This window comes from Camelus ferus, chromosome 16 (genome assembly GCF_009834535.1).
Source record: "Camelus ferus isolate YT-003-E chromosome 16, BCGSAC_Cfer_1.0, whole genome shotgun sequence".
Classification (NCBI taxonomy): domain Eukaryota; kingdom Metazoa; phylum Chordata; class Mammalia; order Artiodactyla; family Camelidae; genus Camelus; species Camelus ferus.
Genome location: NC_045711.1, coordinates 32,041,015 through 32,059,379, shown reverse-complemented (window position 1 = coordinate 32,059,379; position 18,365 = coordinate 32,041,015). Strand labels below are relative to the sequence as shown.

The 18,365-nt window shown below is 39.1% G+C and overlaps 1 protein-coding gene across 3 annotated transcripts in view; it reads right to left on the bottom strand.

Annotated features, from left to right (window-relative positions):
• Positions 1-11,567: 11,567 nt before the first annotated feature.
• The window catches only part of PITPNC1 (phosphatidylinositol transfer protein cytoplasmic 1), a 217,164-nt gene continuing 210,366 nt past the window's right edge, over positions 11,568-18,365 (bottom strand). For all 3 annotated transcript variants that reach the window (XM_032457045.1, XM_032457046.1, XM_032457044.1), the window contains one exon: positions 11,568-16,262. In XM_032457045.1, coding sequence (XP_032312936.1) covers positions 15,946-16,262 — 317 coding nt within the window. In that variant the 3' untranslated portion in view covers positions 11,568-15,945. The remainder of the gene's footprint in view (positions 16,263-18,365) is intronic.

The following is an 18,365-nucleotide window of genomic DNA, read 5'->3' as shown; positions in this document are numbered from 1 at the left end:
CTTATTACCCATATTTGGGATGTCAGCCTAGATACCTCCTCCTCCAGGCAGGCTTCTCTGACTCTCTGAGGCTGGATTAAATATCTGATTCAGGGCATTGGTGTTATTGGAACATCCAGTACTGGGATGGCCTAGTTACTCATGTATTTCCTCCATTATGTTTGGTTCTTTGAAGGGACTCTGGACTTATCACTAGTACCTGGCATAGTGCCCGTTCCATAAATATTTATGAGGCTAATGAATAAACAGTGAAAGCTTACTCATAATATTGAATTTGTGCTTTCTCTCTTCTTCAGCTTGAAGACTTTAAAACAGGGATTCTCAACCTTTGTGATTTCAGGATTCCTTTACAGTCTTAAAAATTATTGAGGACTGCAAAATGCTTTTTTTTGCTTTATAGAAATTAAAAGTGAGGAATTGAGAAGTATGTATTTATTTTCAAACAATGAACCCATTACATTTTAAATAACATTTTTATGAAAAATAATTTGGAAACCAATTTAGTGAGAAGAGTGGCATCATTTTACATTTTTGCAAATCTCTTCAATGTCCGACTTAATAAAAGACAACCGATTCTCACATCGGCTTCTGCATTCAACCCATTGTGGTATCACATGTCATACCACACCGGAGCTCCGTCGTGCACCATAATAGGAAAATCACATCTGAGTAGTTTGTCTTCATGGACTCTCTGAAAGGGTCTCAAGACCCCCAAGAGTGTGAGAACTGCTGTACTAGACAGTGCAGGTGGAGAGCAAGTACAGGGTTAAAGGTTGCCTGCCTGGGAAGAGGGAGATCAAAGTTCTTGGTGTCAGAAAAGAGAGATGGAGCAAACTTCCCTGAGTTCCGGAGTCTGGATTAGGTGTCAAGACTCTAAGGAAGTCAAAGTAGGAAGAAAACATGGGAGGGCTTTCAGCTCAGAAGTGAAAACTAAGCCTTGCCCTCCTGATGCCCAAGGAGACCTTAGGACCAGGAAAAGAGCTGCTGGGCTAGGAATGCTACCAAACTTCTTGCAGATGCTGAGAATTGAAACAACTTCTGACTCTTATTTTTAGCCCTAGAAAAGGTTATGGGACTGGAGATAGATTTTTAAATTTTCTTTTTCTTCTTTTTCTCTGTTTGGATAGGTGTTGTGGGCAGACTTGTGTCCATCCTCCCACCCAACTCCCCCCCAAACTCATATGTTGAGGTCTCACCTTTAGCACAATAGAGTGTGACTGTGTTAGGAGTGAGGGTGTTCAAAAAGATAATCAAGGTAAAAATGAGGTCATTAGGGTGGGCCCTAACCCAATAGGGCTGGTTTCAACATCAGAAGAGGTGATGAGGACACAGACACACACAGAGGTGGCTGTATGAAGACACAGGGAGAAGGCTATCATCTATAAGCCAAAGAGAGAGGCCAGAAGAAAACCAAACCTGCTGGCACACAGACTCCCAGCCGCCAGAATTGTGAGAATATGCTTTTCTGTTGTTTAAGCCACCCAGTCTGCAGTACTTTGTTATGGCAGCCTGAGCAAACTAAGACCCCCACAAGAGTCCAAGCAGAAGAAAGATACACAATGTAAAAACTCGCCCTCTCATCCCTGTCTCTGGCCACCCCGCTCTCTCTCCCAGCGATGATCAATGTTAACAATTCCTGGGTGACATTTCAGATAGATTTTCTACACGTTTAGATTGTGATGTGTGTCTGTTTTCTCTTTCCTTTTTACACAAACGACAGTGTAGCCTATCTGGTGCTCTGCCCTTTGCTTTCTTCATGTAAACAATGTCTTGTCGATCATTTCCAGTGAGTACATAAAGAGTTAATCTGTTTCCTTTTAATTTCCTAGCACTTAATAGGCACTCACTTAAAAAGTGCTGTCTGATTGAAAGAACCACTTTGTATTCATGGCACCAGCCATAGTTTGATACATGCTTGTTGAATAAATCACACTTATATGGCAAGCTGTTGTAATAGATGTGAACTTGACCCATTAGGATAAAGTTGAGACTTAACAAGTTGAGAAAGCTGGAACTTCACGTGCATGTTTGTCTGTAAATTTGAGTCTAAGTTTGGTAAACGATTAAAGGAGACTGTAATCCCTTTTGGAAGGACACCAGCTATAACGAGGGAATTAGGAGTCTTCTGCAACCTAGCCTAAGATAAGAATGGGTCAAAGTATGCTACTTCCAAGATGAATCAGTCAAGGTCACTGAGCAAGAACAAGGCCTGGCTATCCATCACTGGTTAGAGACATGTGAGGGCTGCTCTTCAAAGGCAGCTGTGACCCTGTACTTTTTAATTTGAGCTGTAGATGTTCCGCCTGGATTGTTTCTCTTGTTTCTGCTGCTTGGCTGCCTAGCTGTGAAGACTGGGGAAAGATATTGCATCTCACATTCAATTCCTAGAATAGAATCAGGTGATAAATATGCAGTAAATAAGTCTAATTGTATAGTAGGGATGCCTGCCCATATTCGAAAGGGAGAACGTTACCCATTATGGATTTTTCACGGAAGGTTGACCATTGATGACGTGTGCAATGTGTGAGCAGGATGTAGTAAGTACTTTGCCAAAGGAGCATTTCTAGAAGCACTATTCTGAAAACAGGATGGATTATATATATATATATAAATTCCACCAAATCTCCATACTATATGGAAGTTGTAGTGGTTCTTACATAAAGGTCTAAGATTCTCTGAGATAGATTTTCCAGTTTTAGAGTCTCAAAATGCCTTTGAGGTAAATGTTGAGACCACAGCAAAGAACTGGATGATATTACTGGAATTCAGGCAGACGCCTCTCAAGATATTTCCCACAGCAAAAATCAGAGATGAAGGAAGAATGTCATAATCTAAGGTATACATGGCCTTTTTTTCCACGTGAAATATCACTTTTAATGTGCTAGTGGCCTTTTCCCATTTTTTATTGAAGTATAGGTGATGTATAATATTATATAAATTATAGGCGTACACTATAGTGATTCAAAATTTTTTAAAGGTTATATTCTCCATTTATATTTAAAAATATTTGCTATATCCCCCATGTTGTATAATATATCCTTTTAGCTTGTTTTATACCTACTAATTTTTGGGAAGGTAGACCCAGCATTCTATTTTGACTGCGTTAAGTTTGAGATGCCAAATAAGTTGGTAGCACATATGAGCCTGGAGTTTCTGTTCAAGACTCAGGTTGGAGACAAAGATTTAGGCATCAATGGCACAAGAAAGTTCTCTAAAGCAGTGGGACCTGAGTAGGTCCCAAGTGCTGTTGGTTTTGTTTTCTAAATACAAGTCAAATTGTCCACTTCTCTCCTCCACTGCTACCCCTCAAGTCCAAGTCCCTCTTACTTGGACCACAGTAATTGCTTCCTTGTCTCCCTGCTTCTCCACTTGCCCCCTTCCAATCTGTAGCCAGGATGATCTATTCAAAATCCTAATCAGATTGTGCCACTCCCTGCTTAAAATCCTTTAATACCTTGTTCTCAGGATGAACAAGATCAAATCCTTCCCTGACCCACAAGTAGGGCAGCCAAATAAAACACAGGATGCCCAGTGAAATTTGAATTTCAGATAACACATAATTTTTTTAGCATAAATATATTCCATACAACTATTCATTGCTTATCTGAAATTAAATTCAACCTGGCATCCTGAATCTTTATTTGCTAAATCTGGCAATCCCACTCACAAGGGCTTTGCAAAATCTGACCCCTACCCTTCTTTCTCTCTTGTCTCCAATCAAATATCCCTTGTTCTCTGACTCAGGCCTCATCTTGTTTTGGAATAGGCTATGCCCTCTCCCACCTCAGGGCCTTTGTACATGCTGTTTCCTTTGCTGGGAATGAGTTTAGCATCTCCTAAATCAACTAACTGCCACACACCTTTCACATCTCAGTCTCCATTGAATAACCCTCTTTCCCTTGTGGTATATGCTCTCCGAGCGTAACGTCACTTTCCGCCACTGACCCTGCATCAAGTAGCAATTACACATTTATTGTGCGATTATGTCTAAGTATTATATATCTTCTCCACTAAACTATAAGGTGAGAGACCAGATTTCTTTTGCTTACTTTTGTCTCCCCTGTGCTCTCTTATTCTCTGCTACATAACAGACACCATGAAAGGAAAAAAAGGAAAGAAGAAAGAGAAAAAGAACAAAAGACTGTACTAGATTATAGGCTAAATTGTATCAGGACCAGAATGAGGAATGAGGACTAAAGCAGAGATTGACCCTGTGACCCAGTTCACAGGGAGGGCAGGGAGGGGGTGCAGGCTTAAGATAAAGCACCCAGGTCAGCCTAGGAAGAGGGTGGCAATATTTTTGTCCCAATATGTCCCAGGCTGAGGCTGATTAAATGCTTTCTACCCCTCAACTCTATTTGGTCTGGCAAATGGGGCAGTCTGGGCGTGGGTACTGGTGGGCTTTTTGGTGGAATCACTGCTAAGGTCACGTGGGTCTGGGTTAGGCCCCTGTTCAGCTGTCTGGGAATTTTCCCCTTCCACTCCACTGTCCCGTTGTGGCTGCTGGGACTAGGGTTAAAGAGCCATTATGTGTACAGGTCATTAATAACTCGGATGTTTGAGCTGGAGACCAGCTTTTAGAGGAAAATAGAATAGCAAATGCCTCAGAATAGGAGAGAAGAGAATAGCATGTGAAATCTTAGGGGGTCCCCTTTATAGGTTCCAATATTCTCTCTCGGAATAAAGACTGTCCCCTCAGGAGACTTACTTTTAATCCACCTTTCCTTGGTTTTCATTTGAAGAATTAAGGAAGGTAGCATGGGGAGGGGAAAGAAAGGAACTCACCAAAAACATTTAAAGTAATTGATTTATATTTGGATCCAGATTTGAAGAGGCTCATGTTTAAGATATGTATGCTTTTTTTGGGTACATTTGGATTAATTTTATTTAAAAGGAATCAACCCATTAAGCCAGTGGAAACAATGCGCACCCAGTTGTCCCCTTCTCTCTTCCCCTTAAGAAAGACTTTTTTTTTCTTTTTGATTGCTGGAAGAGAAGCCAAGGTATCTACCACAATAAGAATAGGAAAGAAGGGGAAAAGTTCAATGTTAAAGCAGAGCTGGAGGGACAGTTTCAGAGCATCAACGGAGGAGTGATCCCAGAGCACAGGAAAATTGGAGAGTGGAGGGAGGGGCTTTAAAAAGGTGCTACCCCAGGTTATGAATCATATCCCTCTAGTGTTCTTCAATAGGTAAAAGTAAAGAATGTAATCATGTAATCGCTTTTTAAAATTTCAAAAAAAAAAAAAAAAAAAGGAATCACTAAAGAGTTTCAGCTGAGGCAGCAGTATTGCTTAGCAAAATTAACAAAATCCAGTTAACAAAATCTTGGCCTTGCTAGTTAAACTTCTCTGTGTATTAATCAGATTTGTCTCAAAGGCTATTTACCAGGCTGGGGAGGGTAACTTGTTATGCTAAAAAGCTTTTCCATCTAGACCTAATGAGACCTAGCATGTCAAAAAAAAAAAAAAAAAAAAAAAAAGGGAACTTTTGAACATCTTTATATTCTAACAATAACAAGTCATGTTGCTTAAAAGAATCTGACTCTAACACACTATTGACCCTTCAGATAATCTGAATTAGCCAGTTTGTTGTTGTTGTTTTAAAAAAAAATCCAAGCACCCTCACTTAATTCCCTTTACTGGAGTAAAACATAATTATTTGACAATGTGTATGCATGAAAATGAAGCAGGTCTGACCTCATTTGTCCAGTTCTTTTCAAGCAGAAATGTATTTCACTTTATTCTTGAAACACCATTCTTTCCACTTGGGATGTTATTAATGTATGTTGAAATCTCAGAAAGGGACCCGGAAGTTGCATTTCTTCTATTTGTTTCCTTTGGCAAACTTGTTTCTAGAAAGGACATTTTAATCTACTTCCTGACTGCTTTTAGTTACCTCCTGTGGTTAAAAGGAAGAGATTCTCTCAAAACAGACTCAGAATAAAAGAAGCCTCCCGTGATGGTGGAGCGGCCATCCTCTTTTTCTCATGAGCTCCCTGCTCTTTCTTATGGCGCTTTTGTTTGAATTTGCTTGTACCCTCTCTCTCGTACCAAATGGCAATCTTATTTTTACATACTTGCCATTGAAATATAAAAATATGCCTCTTGTTATTATGGATGGTGTGGTGACAGGTAAAGAAATGAAGGCTCAGAAAGAGGAAGGTATTTGCCCAACATTGCACTTGGAAAACACAGGAGAATATCTATGTTTACTGACTTATCAGGTTTTTTCCCCCCATAAAATAAGCCTTTAAAAGGCCTGAAACGTGCTCTAACATGAATGAAACTTGAAAACATTATGTGAAGTGATATAAGCCAGACACACAAAGACAAATATTACATGTCCCATTTATATAAAATGTCCAGAATAGGCAAATTCATAGAGCCAGAAAGTAGAACAGAAGCTCTCAGGGGCTGGAGGGAGGAAAGGATAGGGAGTTAGTGTTTATTGGGTACAGAGTGTCTGTTTGGGATGATGAAAAAGTTCTGGAAGCGAATAGTGGTGATGGTGCATGGCATTGTGAATATACTTAATACCACTGAATCATACACTTAAAAATAGTGAAAGTGGTAAATTTTATGCTATGTACATTTTACAATTTAAAACAAGCCAAAAAAAAAAAGTTTCAGAGCTGTGATGAATATGTTATAGCAGAAAAAAAAAGTTTGCCTCAGTGAAATATTTTCTTTTTTGTTTGTTTGTTTGTTTTGCTTTTTAACATTTTTTATTGAAGTGTAGTTGATTGAATGTTAGTTTCAGATGTACAGCAAAGTGATTCATATACCTACATATATATTTTTTTCTTTTCAGATTCTTTTCCCTTGTATGTTATTATAGGAAATTGAATGTAGTTGAATATAATTTGTTCTTAAAAGTAAAGGTTTTGTGTAGAAACACACTCAGAGATAGAGAACAAACTTATGGTTACCAGGAGGGAAAGGGGGTGGGAAGGGATAAATTGAGAATTTGAAATTTGCACCTCTTGGGGAGTGATGGAAATGTTAGCTGTCTAGATTGTTGTGGTGGTTTCATGGGTGTATACATTTATCAAAGTTCATCAAATTGCACATCTGAAATATGTGTAGTTTACTGTGCGGGAACCATAGCACAATAAAGGTGTTAGAAAAAAAGTTAAGGTTTTGTGGGGTGGGGAGATGGGGGTGGGGTGAGGGGGCTTGGCTGTAAAGGGGCAGCATGAGAGAGTTCTATAGAGATGGAATAGTTCTGGGTCTCACGTGCGGCAGGAGTTATGTGCCGCTACATAGGTGATAAAATTGCACAGAACTACACACACACACTTGCACACACACAAATGAGTGCATGTAAAACTGGTGAAATCGGGATAAGCTTTATGGACTGTACCCATGTCAGTTTCCTGGTTGCGATATTTTATGTAGTTATACAAGCTGCTGTCACTGGGGGAGGCTGGATGATGAGGGTATAGGACATCCAGGTACATTTCTTTGTAACTCCTGTTGAATCCATAATTATTTCAAAATAGAAAGTTTAACGTAAACACACACCAACGACAACAACAAAAAAAATCAAGGCTGCAGTCAGGTTCCAAGCTCACTTGAGGGTCAGTTTTTTATCTTGTCATTATGTGTGAGAAATGGTCAGTCATTCTCCTTGAGGAGAATTCTCTATTCCTCAGGAATGGCTCTCACGAGGCTCAAGAGAGGATGACGCACAGACTGTTACCTTCCTTTTTTGGAGCACATGTGCAATCGATCATCACATTCTTTCCAAGAAGTTAGATGAAAGACTTTGGAAAGACTCTGCTCTGTCCTTCCCAAGGTTCAGTCAGAATCAGGAAATCACTGATTCTGAAATAACGGTGAGCTCAAGTTTTCACTTTGATTCTCTCTTGGTTAAAAAACAAGCAACAACAACAACAACAACAACAACAACAACAACAAAAAAAAAAAACCCAAAAACAAAAAAACACCAAAACCAAAAGAAAAAACCTTGTTGGCACACATGTGCTGGTTTTCAGGAAATCCTCAAGTAAAGATGCATTCAATGTGTCTTATCACTAAAAGCTTGAAAACAAAATGGCTAAAAGTGATTTTTTTGTTGTTGTTGCCCTTTTTTTTTTTCCTTTTTGGAGCGGAGGAGGTAATTAAGTTTATTTATTTAGTTATTTTAATGGAGGTACTGGGGATTGCACCCAGGACCTTGTGCATGCTAAGCATGTACTCTATCCACTGAGCATACATTTCCCTGCAAAGTGATGTTTGTTTATTCAATTAAATACAATTCCTTATGCTTTTCTTTGTGTAGTAGCCAGTCAACGTTTCTGAACTAGAGGAAGCACTGAACATCTAAATAAATCAGAGAACTTCTTTGTCTGGGCTTGACCTTCATCACATGAACACTCAAAAAGAGATATTAATACACTGAATCAACAACAGTCTCTTATAGCAATTGGATGCTAGCCATTGCTTAACAAGTTGAGATTAGTGAACTTTTTCAAACTGCAAATAGTTGTTTAAAAAGACAAATGTTCTCACTCGTCTGTTGTCAGTAGACTTTCAACTTGATACAATTTTCTGTGGAGGAGATGTTGGCAGTAAATACTCAAAGTCATAAAAATATTCATATCCTTTGATTCACTAATTTAATTTCTGGGAATTTATCCAAAACATGTAATTAAAAAGAAGACATAAACTATGTTACAAAGATGTTCCTGACAACACTCTTTATAATAACCAAATCCAGAAAAAATCTATATGCCAAATAATAAAGGAATGTTTAAGTAGATTATAGAATGCCAACTGATTGGAATATAACACAGCTATGAAAAGTGATAGCCATGCCATGTACCAAATGTAAAGGTGTTTATAAAACAATTCAAAATCATCAAAGCATTTTGTAGAAAGATACATGTCTATGAGTTAACTTCCACAGAAGAAAGAGCAAATTCTAAAGTACTTAATGAAGATGAAAAGAAAACTCACATCCCTGGGTCTGTATAGTAGATTTTAACAAAATGCAAAGAAATGGAATAACTCTAAGATGAATGGGAAGATTCAAACTTGTTGACATATTTCTAGATTTTCACGTTGTGTTCTGGGAAGGGGTACAACACACATTAATATTGATGACTGGCCCAGCAGCAGACTGCACCCAGTGAGCAGGAAGCTATCTTTGGGCTGCTCTGAATATAATCACGTGTGTGCCAAAGATCACAGAATGATTCCCAAGTGTCGCTAAAAAGAGCAGTAAACTGCCAGCGTCTTGCACGCAGAAGCCCTTGGGAGCAGGAAAGTTATTTTGGAATACATTTTTTTAAAAAAATCAAAAAGTCCAGATTTGGCTGCCCTTCAAAACCTTGAGTGACAGATGGCCAAAACTCCTTTCTATAAGTTAAAAGAGGGGAAATGATGAGTCCCAGTCCTTTGTGTCTGTTTTTAGGGCAGACAGTTGGTACTTCTAGTTAAACATAATTACCCCCTTGATTCCAGGTGTTTAATTTAGCTGTTTAATGTTGCTGTACTGAATGGCTGGGGTCAGTAGGACCTGAAGCCATGTCCAGTGCCTTTGGCTACTTATTGGCTCAAGGCCTCAGTGCTGGGACCAGGGCAAGAATATTAAGGCAATGGACCAGGTTGTTTCCAGTTTTCCCAGGAGAAGTAGTTAAATGATGGTACTTGAATGACATATCCTAGTAGGTTGCATGCTGCGGAAAAGGGAGAATTTAAGGGGGCATGGAATATTAGAGGGCTAATAATTAAGTAGAGAAAGTCAATATAATGAACTTGAAAACATGGCTTGCCTGGATCAGCCACACGAAGTTACAGGCTCACGCTCATACACACACTCACATACACACATGTATGTACCTGTATACCAAGGTTGATTGTTCTTCCAAAGCCATCCAAACTTTAGGTTTGAGAATAACATTTTCATATAGGAATATTTCAGATCAGCCCTTGGAGAAACGATATGTGATTTATCTTAAGCTTGAGAGGCCCAGGTGCAGTTGGAAGTTGGAGGCAAAAAACCCCATGAATGTACTGAAAGAAACAGGAAGTTTTCGAAAAGAGTAACACTCAAATGAGACAACATCATGATTAAAAGCTGTACAGGGAAACTGGGGGTGTGATAAACACTTACACATTTAACATCAGGCATCCAAATATTTAATAACCTCTATAGTTTAAGCGCCAGAAATAAACAGCCAGCCTGGTTTTACCAAGTTTGTTTTCAGCCAGCAACTGTGTGTGGGGTTTGCGTGTTTTGAAGGGAGAGCTAAAATGCAGGGCAGGAGTGATGATGGTGAAGTTGGAGCTCCAAAATCAAGCACGCTTTCATGAACTGAATTAGTGTTACTTAATCTGTGGGAAAATCTTCAGTGTAGAAAGCCTAGCTAGATGCACTGTTATCAGAAGCTCTGGCCTGATACAATTGGAGATTAGTGCACAGAACATGGATCTTGACATTAGTTACAGCGTTGCAGCAAAGTGTGTTACAGCTCAGTGTTACAGCTCAGTTGTGACAACAACCTGGATCCAGGCGAGAGACCAGGCAGCACTTGGAGAGTCGGAGAACTCAGGTTTATTATGCTGGTGGGCCCAGAGGAGTTAACACTCCAAGCTCTGGACCCCGTCTGTAGGTTTACACAGTGTTTTATAGACTACCAGTCTAGACAGACTTTGCAACATTTTGCAACATCATATGCAAATAAGGTATAACAAAGGTGACTAATTAGGAACAAGCTTTGTAGAAATGGGCCAATCAGGAGTAAGCTCCATGCAGATGAAGTGCTACAAATGGACCAATCAGGAGTTAGCTCAGGGAACCAATAGAATCTTAGGGGTAACTTCCACTTTCTTAGAAGTGAGCCATTTCAGAGGCAAAAAGTGAGATAATGCTGCTGGGCTAGGGAACTGGATGGTGCTGGCAGGAGAGTAATGGTCCTCCCTAGGGGGCCTGCTGGTCTTTTTCATGGGGCTTCCCACCTCAACAGGATCGACTGGAAGAGTGCAGAGGGGGAGGTGTATCACTGCTTAAGCTCTGAGGAGACTTTTGAACAAGGGGCAGTAAAGCATTTCTGTGCTCACTCCACCCACTCCCTTTTGTAAATGACAGGAGCTACTTGAGATAGAGAGACCACCATCATCAGATCAGAGTGATTTCAGCTCAGCTGAGACTGGCCTGCCTGCCGTGGAAAGAATCTGGTGTGGTGTTCCTACAGAGTCCCTTGGGGTGGTTTTTCTTGGTTAACCACTCAGATGGTTGCCTCACATTTGATGAGGGGGAACCAAGCACCTGTTGGATGGATGGATGAATCTAGATGTGTATCCCACTGAGTTATAGATTCACTTCGGGTATTTTTTGGCTAGATAGTTAGAGCTGGCACCCAGGCATTTCCTACCAGGGGCCCGGCCCTGAAGACACCATATGCTCTTTAGCAGGCCAGGCGTCTTTGCACACAAGTCCCATAGCACTGGGTCTAAGTACCAGCTATTGGCTTGACAGCTTCTTTCCCTTCGGCCCACAAGTTCCTAATTGTCCACGTTCCCTTGAGCACAGCTGAGAAGGAAAGAGAGGAAGCTACACTTGGAAAGAAGATTGCTTTGTACTTTATTTACAACAGAATGTAAGAAAAAGTAAGTCATTATCAATAATAAATAACTTGGAAAAAAAAAACACAAAACAGCCATAAAATGACACAGGAGGATGGCACGTGTGAGGATCAACTTTTGTTTGCTCTGAGTGTCGTCGGTGACACTGTGCATTTCAACGCTTGGTCCTTCAGCAGTGGCAGTGGTGTCCTGACTCATTTAACTAATCAAGATCCCAGCTCGAAATGTAAACACTAAAAATGACACCTGAAGCTACATCTAAGTGGCAGAGGTATAACATCAACTCAAAGAACTTCTCCTTGGTGACACACAGAAACTAAAGGGAGACTTGCGATTCAACACACACGCTTTCGGTTTTAAGCAAAAACACTGAGAGGCTTACCCTAAAACCATTTGGTAACGTAACAACAAAATTACAAGGACTAACAGCATCTGGAAAGGTCTCAACATATTCACATTCTCTTATTGCACTAATGCCTAAAAAGCTTAAACACTTACATTTCAAATGAAACAGATTGTTTTGAAGGTAGAACACAGAAGAATCTGATATGTCTGGCCTCCGGATACCATTGTTGTGCTGTTGTGTAACATTTCAGTTTCAGCAGGAAAGAATAGTTTTAAATAGTCTATTTCTGATCAATTGCAGTCACTGGACAGATTTTTTTTTTTTAATTTCAAGAATTATGGCTCAGATGGCATACTGTCACCAAACCTATTGAATCAGATGATCAGAAAGGGACTAAAACTATTTAAACAATCCTTCTCTCTTGTGATTATTTAAATACACATCACATGTAAAGTAAATGATACTCTGGCTCTTCTGAAAAGTAAAATTCCTATTGACCTATGCCAGCCAGTGACCATGTTTTCTATGAACCATGAATAGCTTAGATGCTAAGGAAAGTAATATTTAAAAATATACATAAATACATTAGCCTTGAAATTTTCTTGGAAAAATGATTTCTTGAGAAGTGTCAGAATCTATTCTGTTAAGTCACTGTTCATTACAGTGTCTTGGAAGAAAACCACATAATTACTTTTGGGGGCCTTGCTGGGTTTTTTAAGTGTCTGCCTTATATGCACATAATTGTGCTATTTATAGAGATTTATTTTCACAACCCAAACCCTGGCTAATAAATACCTCCAAATAAATTAAAACCATTTTTCCCACACACAGATGCAAAACCAAAACAGGAAGTGTTTATAAATTAGTTCACCAGCAAACTCAGTGTTTTGTTTTTAATGTGGTAACCAAAAAATGTCATGGACTCCTTGGTTGTTATGCTTTTTCTTTGCTTTGTCTTATTACAGCCCAAAAGCAAGAAAATATAATGGTCTTCAGAGCTGACTTCTGACAAAGTTTATGCAGTAAAAACACTGAGACCTTCTTCTTCTGGGAAAGCACAGCTAAGGCCACAGGCTGTGCTACAGCCAGCGGAAAGCATGAAGGCATTTCGTAACTGAAAATCCATTCAAAGTAAGGACATTTATCATCATTTTGATGGTCTCCACTTAATGTCAAAGATGAAGATGGGGTGAACATTTGTGTTACTCTGTGGATTACTTACTTTAATTTGGCTACCAGAGACTTAAAACTAGTTGTGTCAGATTCACTATACTACATTTATATATATGATATATATATATATCATATATATAAATATATATATATATGATATATATATACAGATATAATACAGTTTTGGTGAACAAAGTTGAAGGTTTCCACATTGCAGACAGAGGCACTGAGTTAAGATTCTATGTTTCCCCAAACATGCTTAATGAATTCAAGTTTCTGCTTTTTTTTCTTCTGTTTCCATCATGCAGCCATTTAATTTCCATCCATATAGGAATTATTAATGTTCTATATACACATTCATCGCAGGCTTGTACCCCACAATAAACAAATTCATATACGGAGACTGTGAAATGACACTTGAAAATCAAGACAGATAAAATATTGAAGTCATTTATGCCCTGTGATGACTGGATTAAATATTCAAAGCAGCCAAAGGAATATCCGCACCCCTCCCCCCTTTTAAAATGCACACAAACCACATGGAGACAGAAAAACTGAACATACTTTAAAAGCACACATATTTGTTGGCTAAGAATCACACGATCATTGGTAGCTTTGCATAATGTCGGTGGTATTGTGCTGGCTATAAGAGAAAGAAAACTCACAGTAGGAAATGAGAAATTAGCTTTCTAAAGCATAAGGAATCGTTGACCTTGGTGGCAGAAGCTACTCTACAAAAACTGAAAACAGCAAAGGCATCAGTGGAAAAACTAGGTGCCAATGTGTTACCAGCCTGCACAAAATAAATCCATTCCATGCGAAAATAATGACCCCACCCCACCTGATTTCAGCTTGCAAATGGTAAGCAAATACACACACTACATCAGTGTCTTCTGAAAAGTAGCATTTTGCTTTCTAAAGCCAAACGTTCTTGTTAAGTACTACTGGGTCGAGAGGGAGCCATTGAGAAGTCCAAGAGGTCTGGATAAAAGATTTGAGTTTTCCCACAAGCAAAAATCATGCTACCATACCATGCAAAAGTGTCTTACTATGGTGCTATCGTTCTTAGGGAAGAGATGCACTGTTGATCTAAGCTATTTGCAATGGGTTTCCTTTGAGTTCTGGGTTTGTTTACTTATTTACTAAGCTAAATGTTAACCTACAGATAAAGAAATGATCTTGACAATCTGACATATGACTTAGAACACTTGGTGCTGGGCTCCTGGGGCCAGCACCTGCACCTTGGGAGAGTTTGTCAACTTGAAAGACACTATGCAGAGTGCTGGGCACTGAGAGAGAGAAGCAGGCAGGGTCCACTGGCTGAGAGGCTGTGTAAGAGGAGGAGGATACACTCCTTGCTCTGTGTTGTGTCCTTTGGAATCTGTTTGGGGAAGGTCCCTTACCTGAGGTTGGAGGTTATGGTCAGGAAGGCTAGCTGGGGCCTCGGAGTTGCCCAATTACCTTGTTCTCTTCCTCTCTCAGAGGACAGAAGTAAATGCTAGATTCTATTTGCTCTTCCTTCTGTGTTTAAAGGCAGTGAGGTGCGAAGGTGGCAGAGTTTTTTCTCTTTAGGTCAAAGGAGAGTTCTCTTTCCGCCACTTTGGTGAATGATCTTGTCTCCCATCAACCTTGATTCTAATCTTGCGTTACCACGACTCGCAGAAAAGAAAGCTAGACAGAGGGGCATCTTTTATCACTCCTTCCTTTCACTCTACACATAGAAGTCAGCAATCCTGCGCGTTCTCTCCTCCCACTTGACTATCTACTCGACTTCTGCGACATTCCCAAGTAAGGAGCAAGAGAATGCCACTCTTTTCTAAGGTCTGGAGATGGGCAATCCATTCCAGGGAAGCCTGGATGTCATTAAGAGTAAAATGAGGAGGCGGATGGGAGACAATTCTGATAGTGTTAAAGTCCAGTTAGCGTACTCTACCCTTGAACTTCTTTGAATGGGCGAATAGTCAGTGAATTCTACTCAATTAACTACAAATTCTGAGAATCTTAATGGATGGTGGAAGTTGACAGGTCAAGGTTCGTTGGTACCTGTAGGAAAAAGAAGATGTTTTGCCTCACCTGGGCCTCTTGGTTCCTAAGCCAAATCATTCAAAAATCAGTCAGTTATGGTCACATTCATCCACATAATTCTTAAAGATTTCTGAGGCCACAAGGGCACAAAGGGGAAAGTTATTAAAAGACAGAAACAAGTGGAATCTTTATTAAATTCTGTGAAAGGTATAAATAAGTTATCATTAATTGCACTTGGAGCCTCTACAGGTTGATAATTAAAATTTCCCCCAATTTTAAAGAGTTAATTAGGCCCCAAATCCTGAGTCAAACTAATCAAAATAGGAATCTCAGAAACTACTGGTATTCAAGTATTGGTAATGAGCAGTTCAAAATTTAACAAGTAGGTATGTTACACCTGAGAATATTTTTGAGAATTTCAGGCTTGATGGGAGGAATCTGACTTCACTATTTTACTGCACCTTGTAACACAGTGGTGCAGAGTTTTCATTTATTTACCCTTGACGTCGATGCCAACCTCCTCAAATGCCCAATAACAAGGCTTCCTCCCTGGCATCCAGCTGTGGCTACAGAAGATTCCTTCTGTCCTTTGCGAGTTTTTCATTTTACATCTAATATGATGCTGTGTGGCATACTTAGGGACTCATATTATATGTGAAATTACTTAACCACATGCACACTCAAGAGATCAAAGGAACACGTCTGAGTGACAAAGCAGTCTTTTTCTGTATCAGAAGAGTCTTAAAAAAAAAAAAAAAAGAAAAAACAAAACTGAAAATATAAAACCCCATAAAATATTCATATGAAGTTACTCTGATTTGGGCCGACATGGCTTATCTGAAGAGTGTATGCCAGGTAAATTCAGGGTGGCTTTTTTCTCAGGGTCTGGGAGTGTAAGAGTTTCTGGGGCGGACTTCTTCCGGGGCCGATCTTTGGGAACTGACAGGAATTCTGGTGCATCTGTGGAGAGAGGTGTGGATGGAGCACTGGAAGGGGCACTGCGGACTGAAGAAGGCAGCAGGGGGGTGGTGGAGATAGAAATGGCAGGTGGGAAAACGCCAATTTTCTTGTTGGTGGCTTCCTGAGTGGCTCGTTCAAATTCTCGGACTTCATCCATTGTCATGTCTTAAAGGAAAAAAATAGAAAGAAAAATGAGTGGGTATTTAGAAGAGAAGCCAAGGGATTCACCTCTCTCTGCCTGTTTTTAAAGGACCTATCAGAACCCTACGATCAAAGGGCGTCTCCAGATTATAAACCCAAATTGTCATTGAAATGCTAAACCCTGAATTATCTTTTTACTGAGGCAAACCTCTGAAAAGATACTCCTTTATGAATATCCATCCAAGATTTTCCAAAGCACTCTTCAGTGAGTATTTTAAGTATTCTGAATAAGAACTTATGAGGGGGTAGGGAGCCACAGCAAAGCTGTGTGTGTATGTGTGCCTGTGTGTTGTAGGTAAGGTGTGGTGATGTGGAGCTATTATTAGGCCTGGCCATCCTTTCTATAAAGGGAAGGTAATTAAAGCAATCAATGGCTCAAAAATGATACATATTATTACCTACTTTAGATCATGAAAATACAAGCATATCTTTATAGGGTAAACAGGCAGATCAGAATTTCTCAACACACTATGCTCTAATTCAATAAACATACTTTTTGTGTTCTAGGGGTTACTTGTTTCCTGGCTGTGTATCCATCCCAAGATTTTTAGATGCTGTGTTTTAAGCACTTCATCTTAAAAAACAGGTAAGATATGACAACAACAAATTCTGCTAATTATCCTCAAACCAAGAAAACCATTTCTCACATAAACATAAAGAGAAAAAGAGTAGAGAACAAAAAGAGAGGATGGCTTAATGGGTGAGAATTTTATTTAAAAGAAAAAAAGAGCATTATTTGGCATTTAAGAAATAAATTCATTTAACAGGCATTGTCAGATGATGTAGATTTTCTAAATACCTGAAATGTTCTTATTACGTGAGAAAGTAAAAAAAAAAAAACCAAAACTCATTAAATGTGAATCTCTCCCTAATATAAATACATTAAATAATGTACTATATACACTTATTATCTTTAAGACATAATAGGCTGAAAGTATATCACTGTGTTACAGTACAGTGATAACCTCTTTCTTGGGGCCAATTTGCTTTATATAGTTTTATATCTCTTCTCTCATTCTCAGGAACTCTATTATTATTATTACTACTACTACTATTAAAGTTATTATTAATCCCTCTCAGGCTGGAATATCCCTGGTATCCTTTGCCAATTGTATTACTGGTAACAGGGAAAACGGGTAATAGGGCTTATCAGAAAAAGTACTGAGTGAAGGCCTACAAGCTTGTCCTTGAGAAAAAGGTGAAATCCGCCGCCCAGGGATCTCTACGTCTGTTTTAGCTTGCCAGAGACCCATTTTTCATTCTCGTCCTCTCCCGTGAACTTAGTAGGTGAAACCTTCACTAGATGATACTGCATAAGCTAGCACGAAACAATACAGCTGCTTTGGAAATATTAACTATGGAGTGAATATTCATAACATGGTATTAATCACATACAGTCATATGGTAACATATGAACCAACCAGAAATGTTGTTCAAACAAACAAAATCCTTAAGAGGATTTCCTGGGGTCAACTGTTAAAATTTTCTGAAAGAGAAAAGTTTTTACAAGGAAATAAAAAATTATGACTGTGTTGACAGAATATAAAATTCAGGATACAGCAAGAAAAATTGTTACCTGGAGACTAACCATTTAAACAAAATACTAAGGCTATTAAACCACCTAAGAAATGCAATTAAATTTTTTTAAAGTTATTTCAAGATAAAATTGAGACTCAGAAAAACCTCTAGGAATTTCAGCAGTATATTTCTATCATAAATGGATATCATCTTTGAAAAATCAGGTTTTCTGTATGTGGCTGAATATAGTGCTCTACACCACATATCCAGCAGGGGGCAGAAATCATCCGAAGTACAGAATTTTGATTTTACACTGCCCTTCAGAGTCTTCTTAGAAGTTCCCTTCCTTGAAAGTATTGAAAAGGAGACCATTATTTCCCTATTGCCATGGTCATGGATGTTGATTTTGCCTAATTTCAATCCAGTTTGTCTCTACTCAGGCCGATGATTCAAACTTATTGAGCACCCATGCAGTTTTTATCTGTGATGGACAGCAGCCTCTTGATTTCAACTTTTTCATTATGACAGAGAAGAAAAATAATGGAAAAA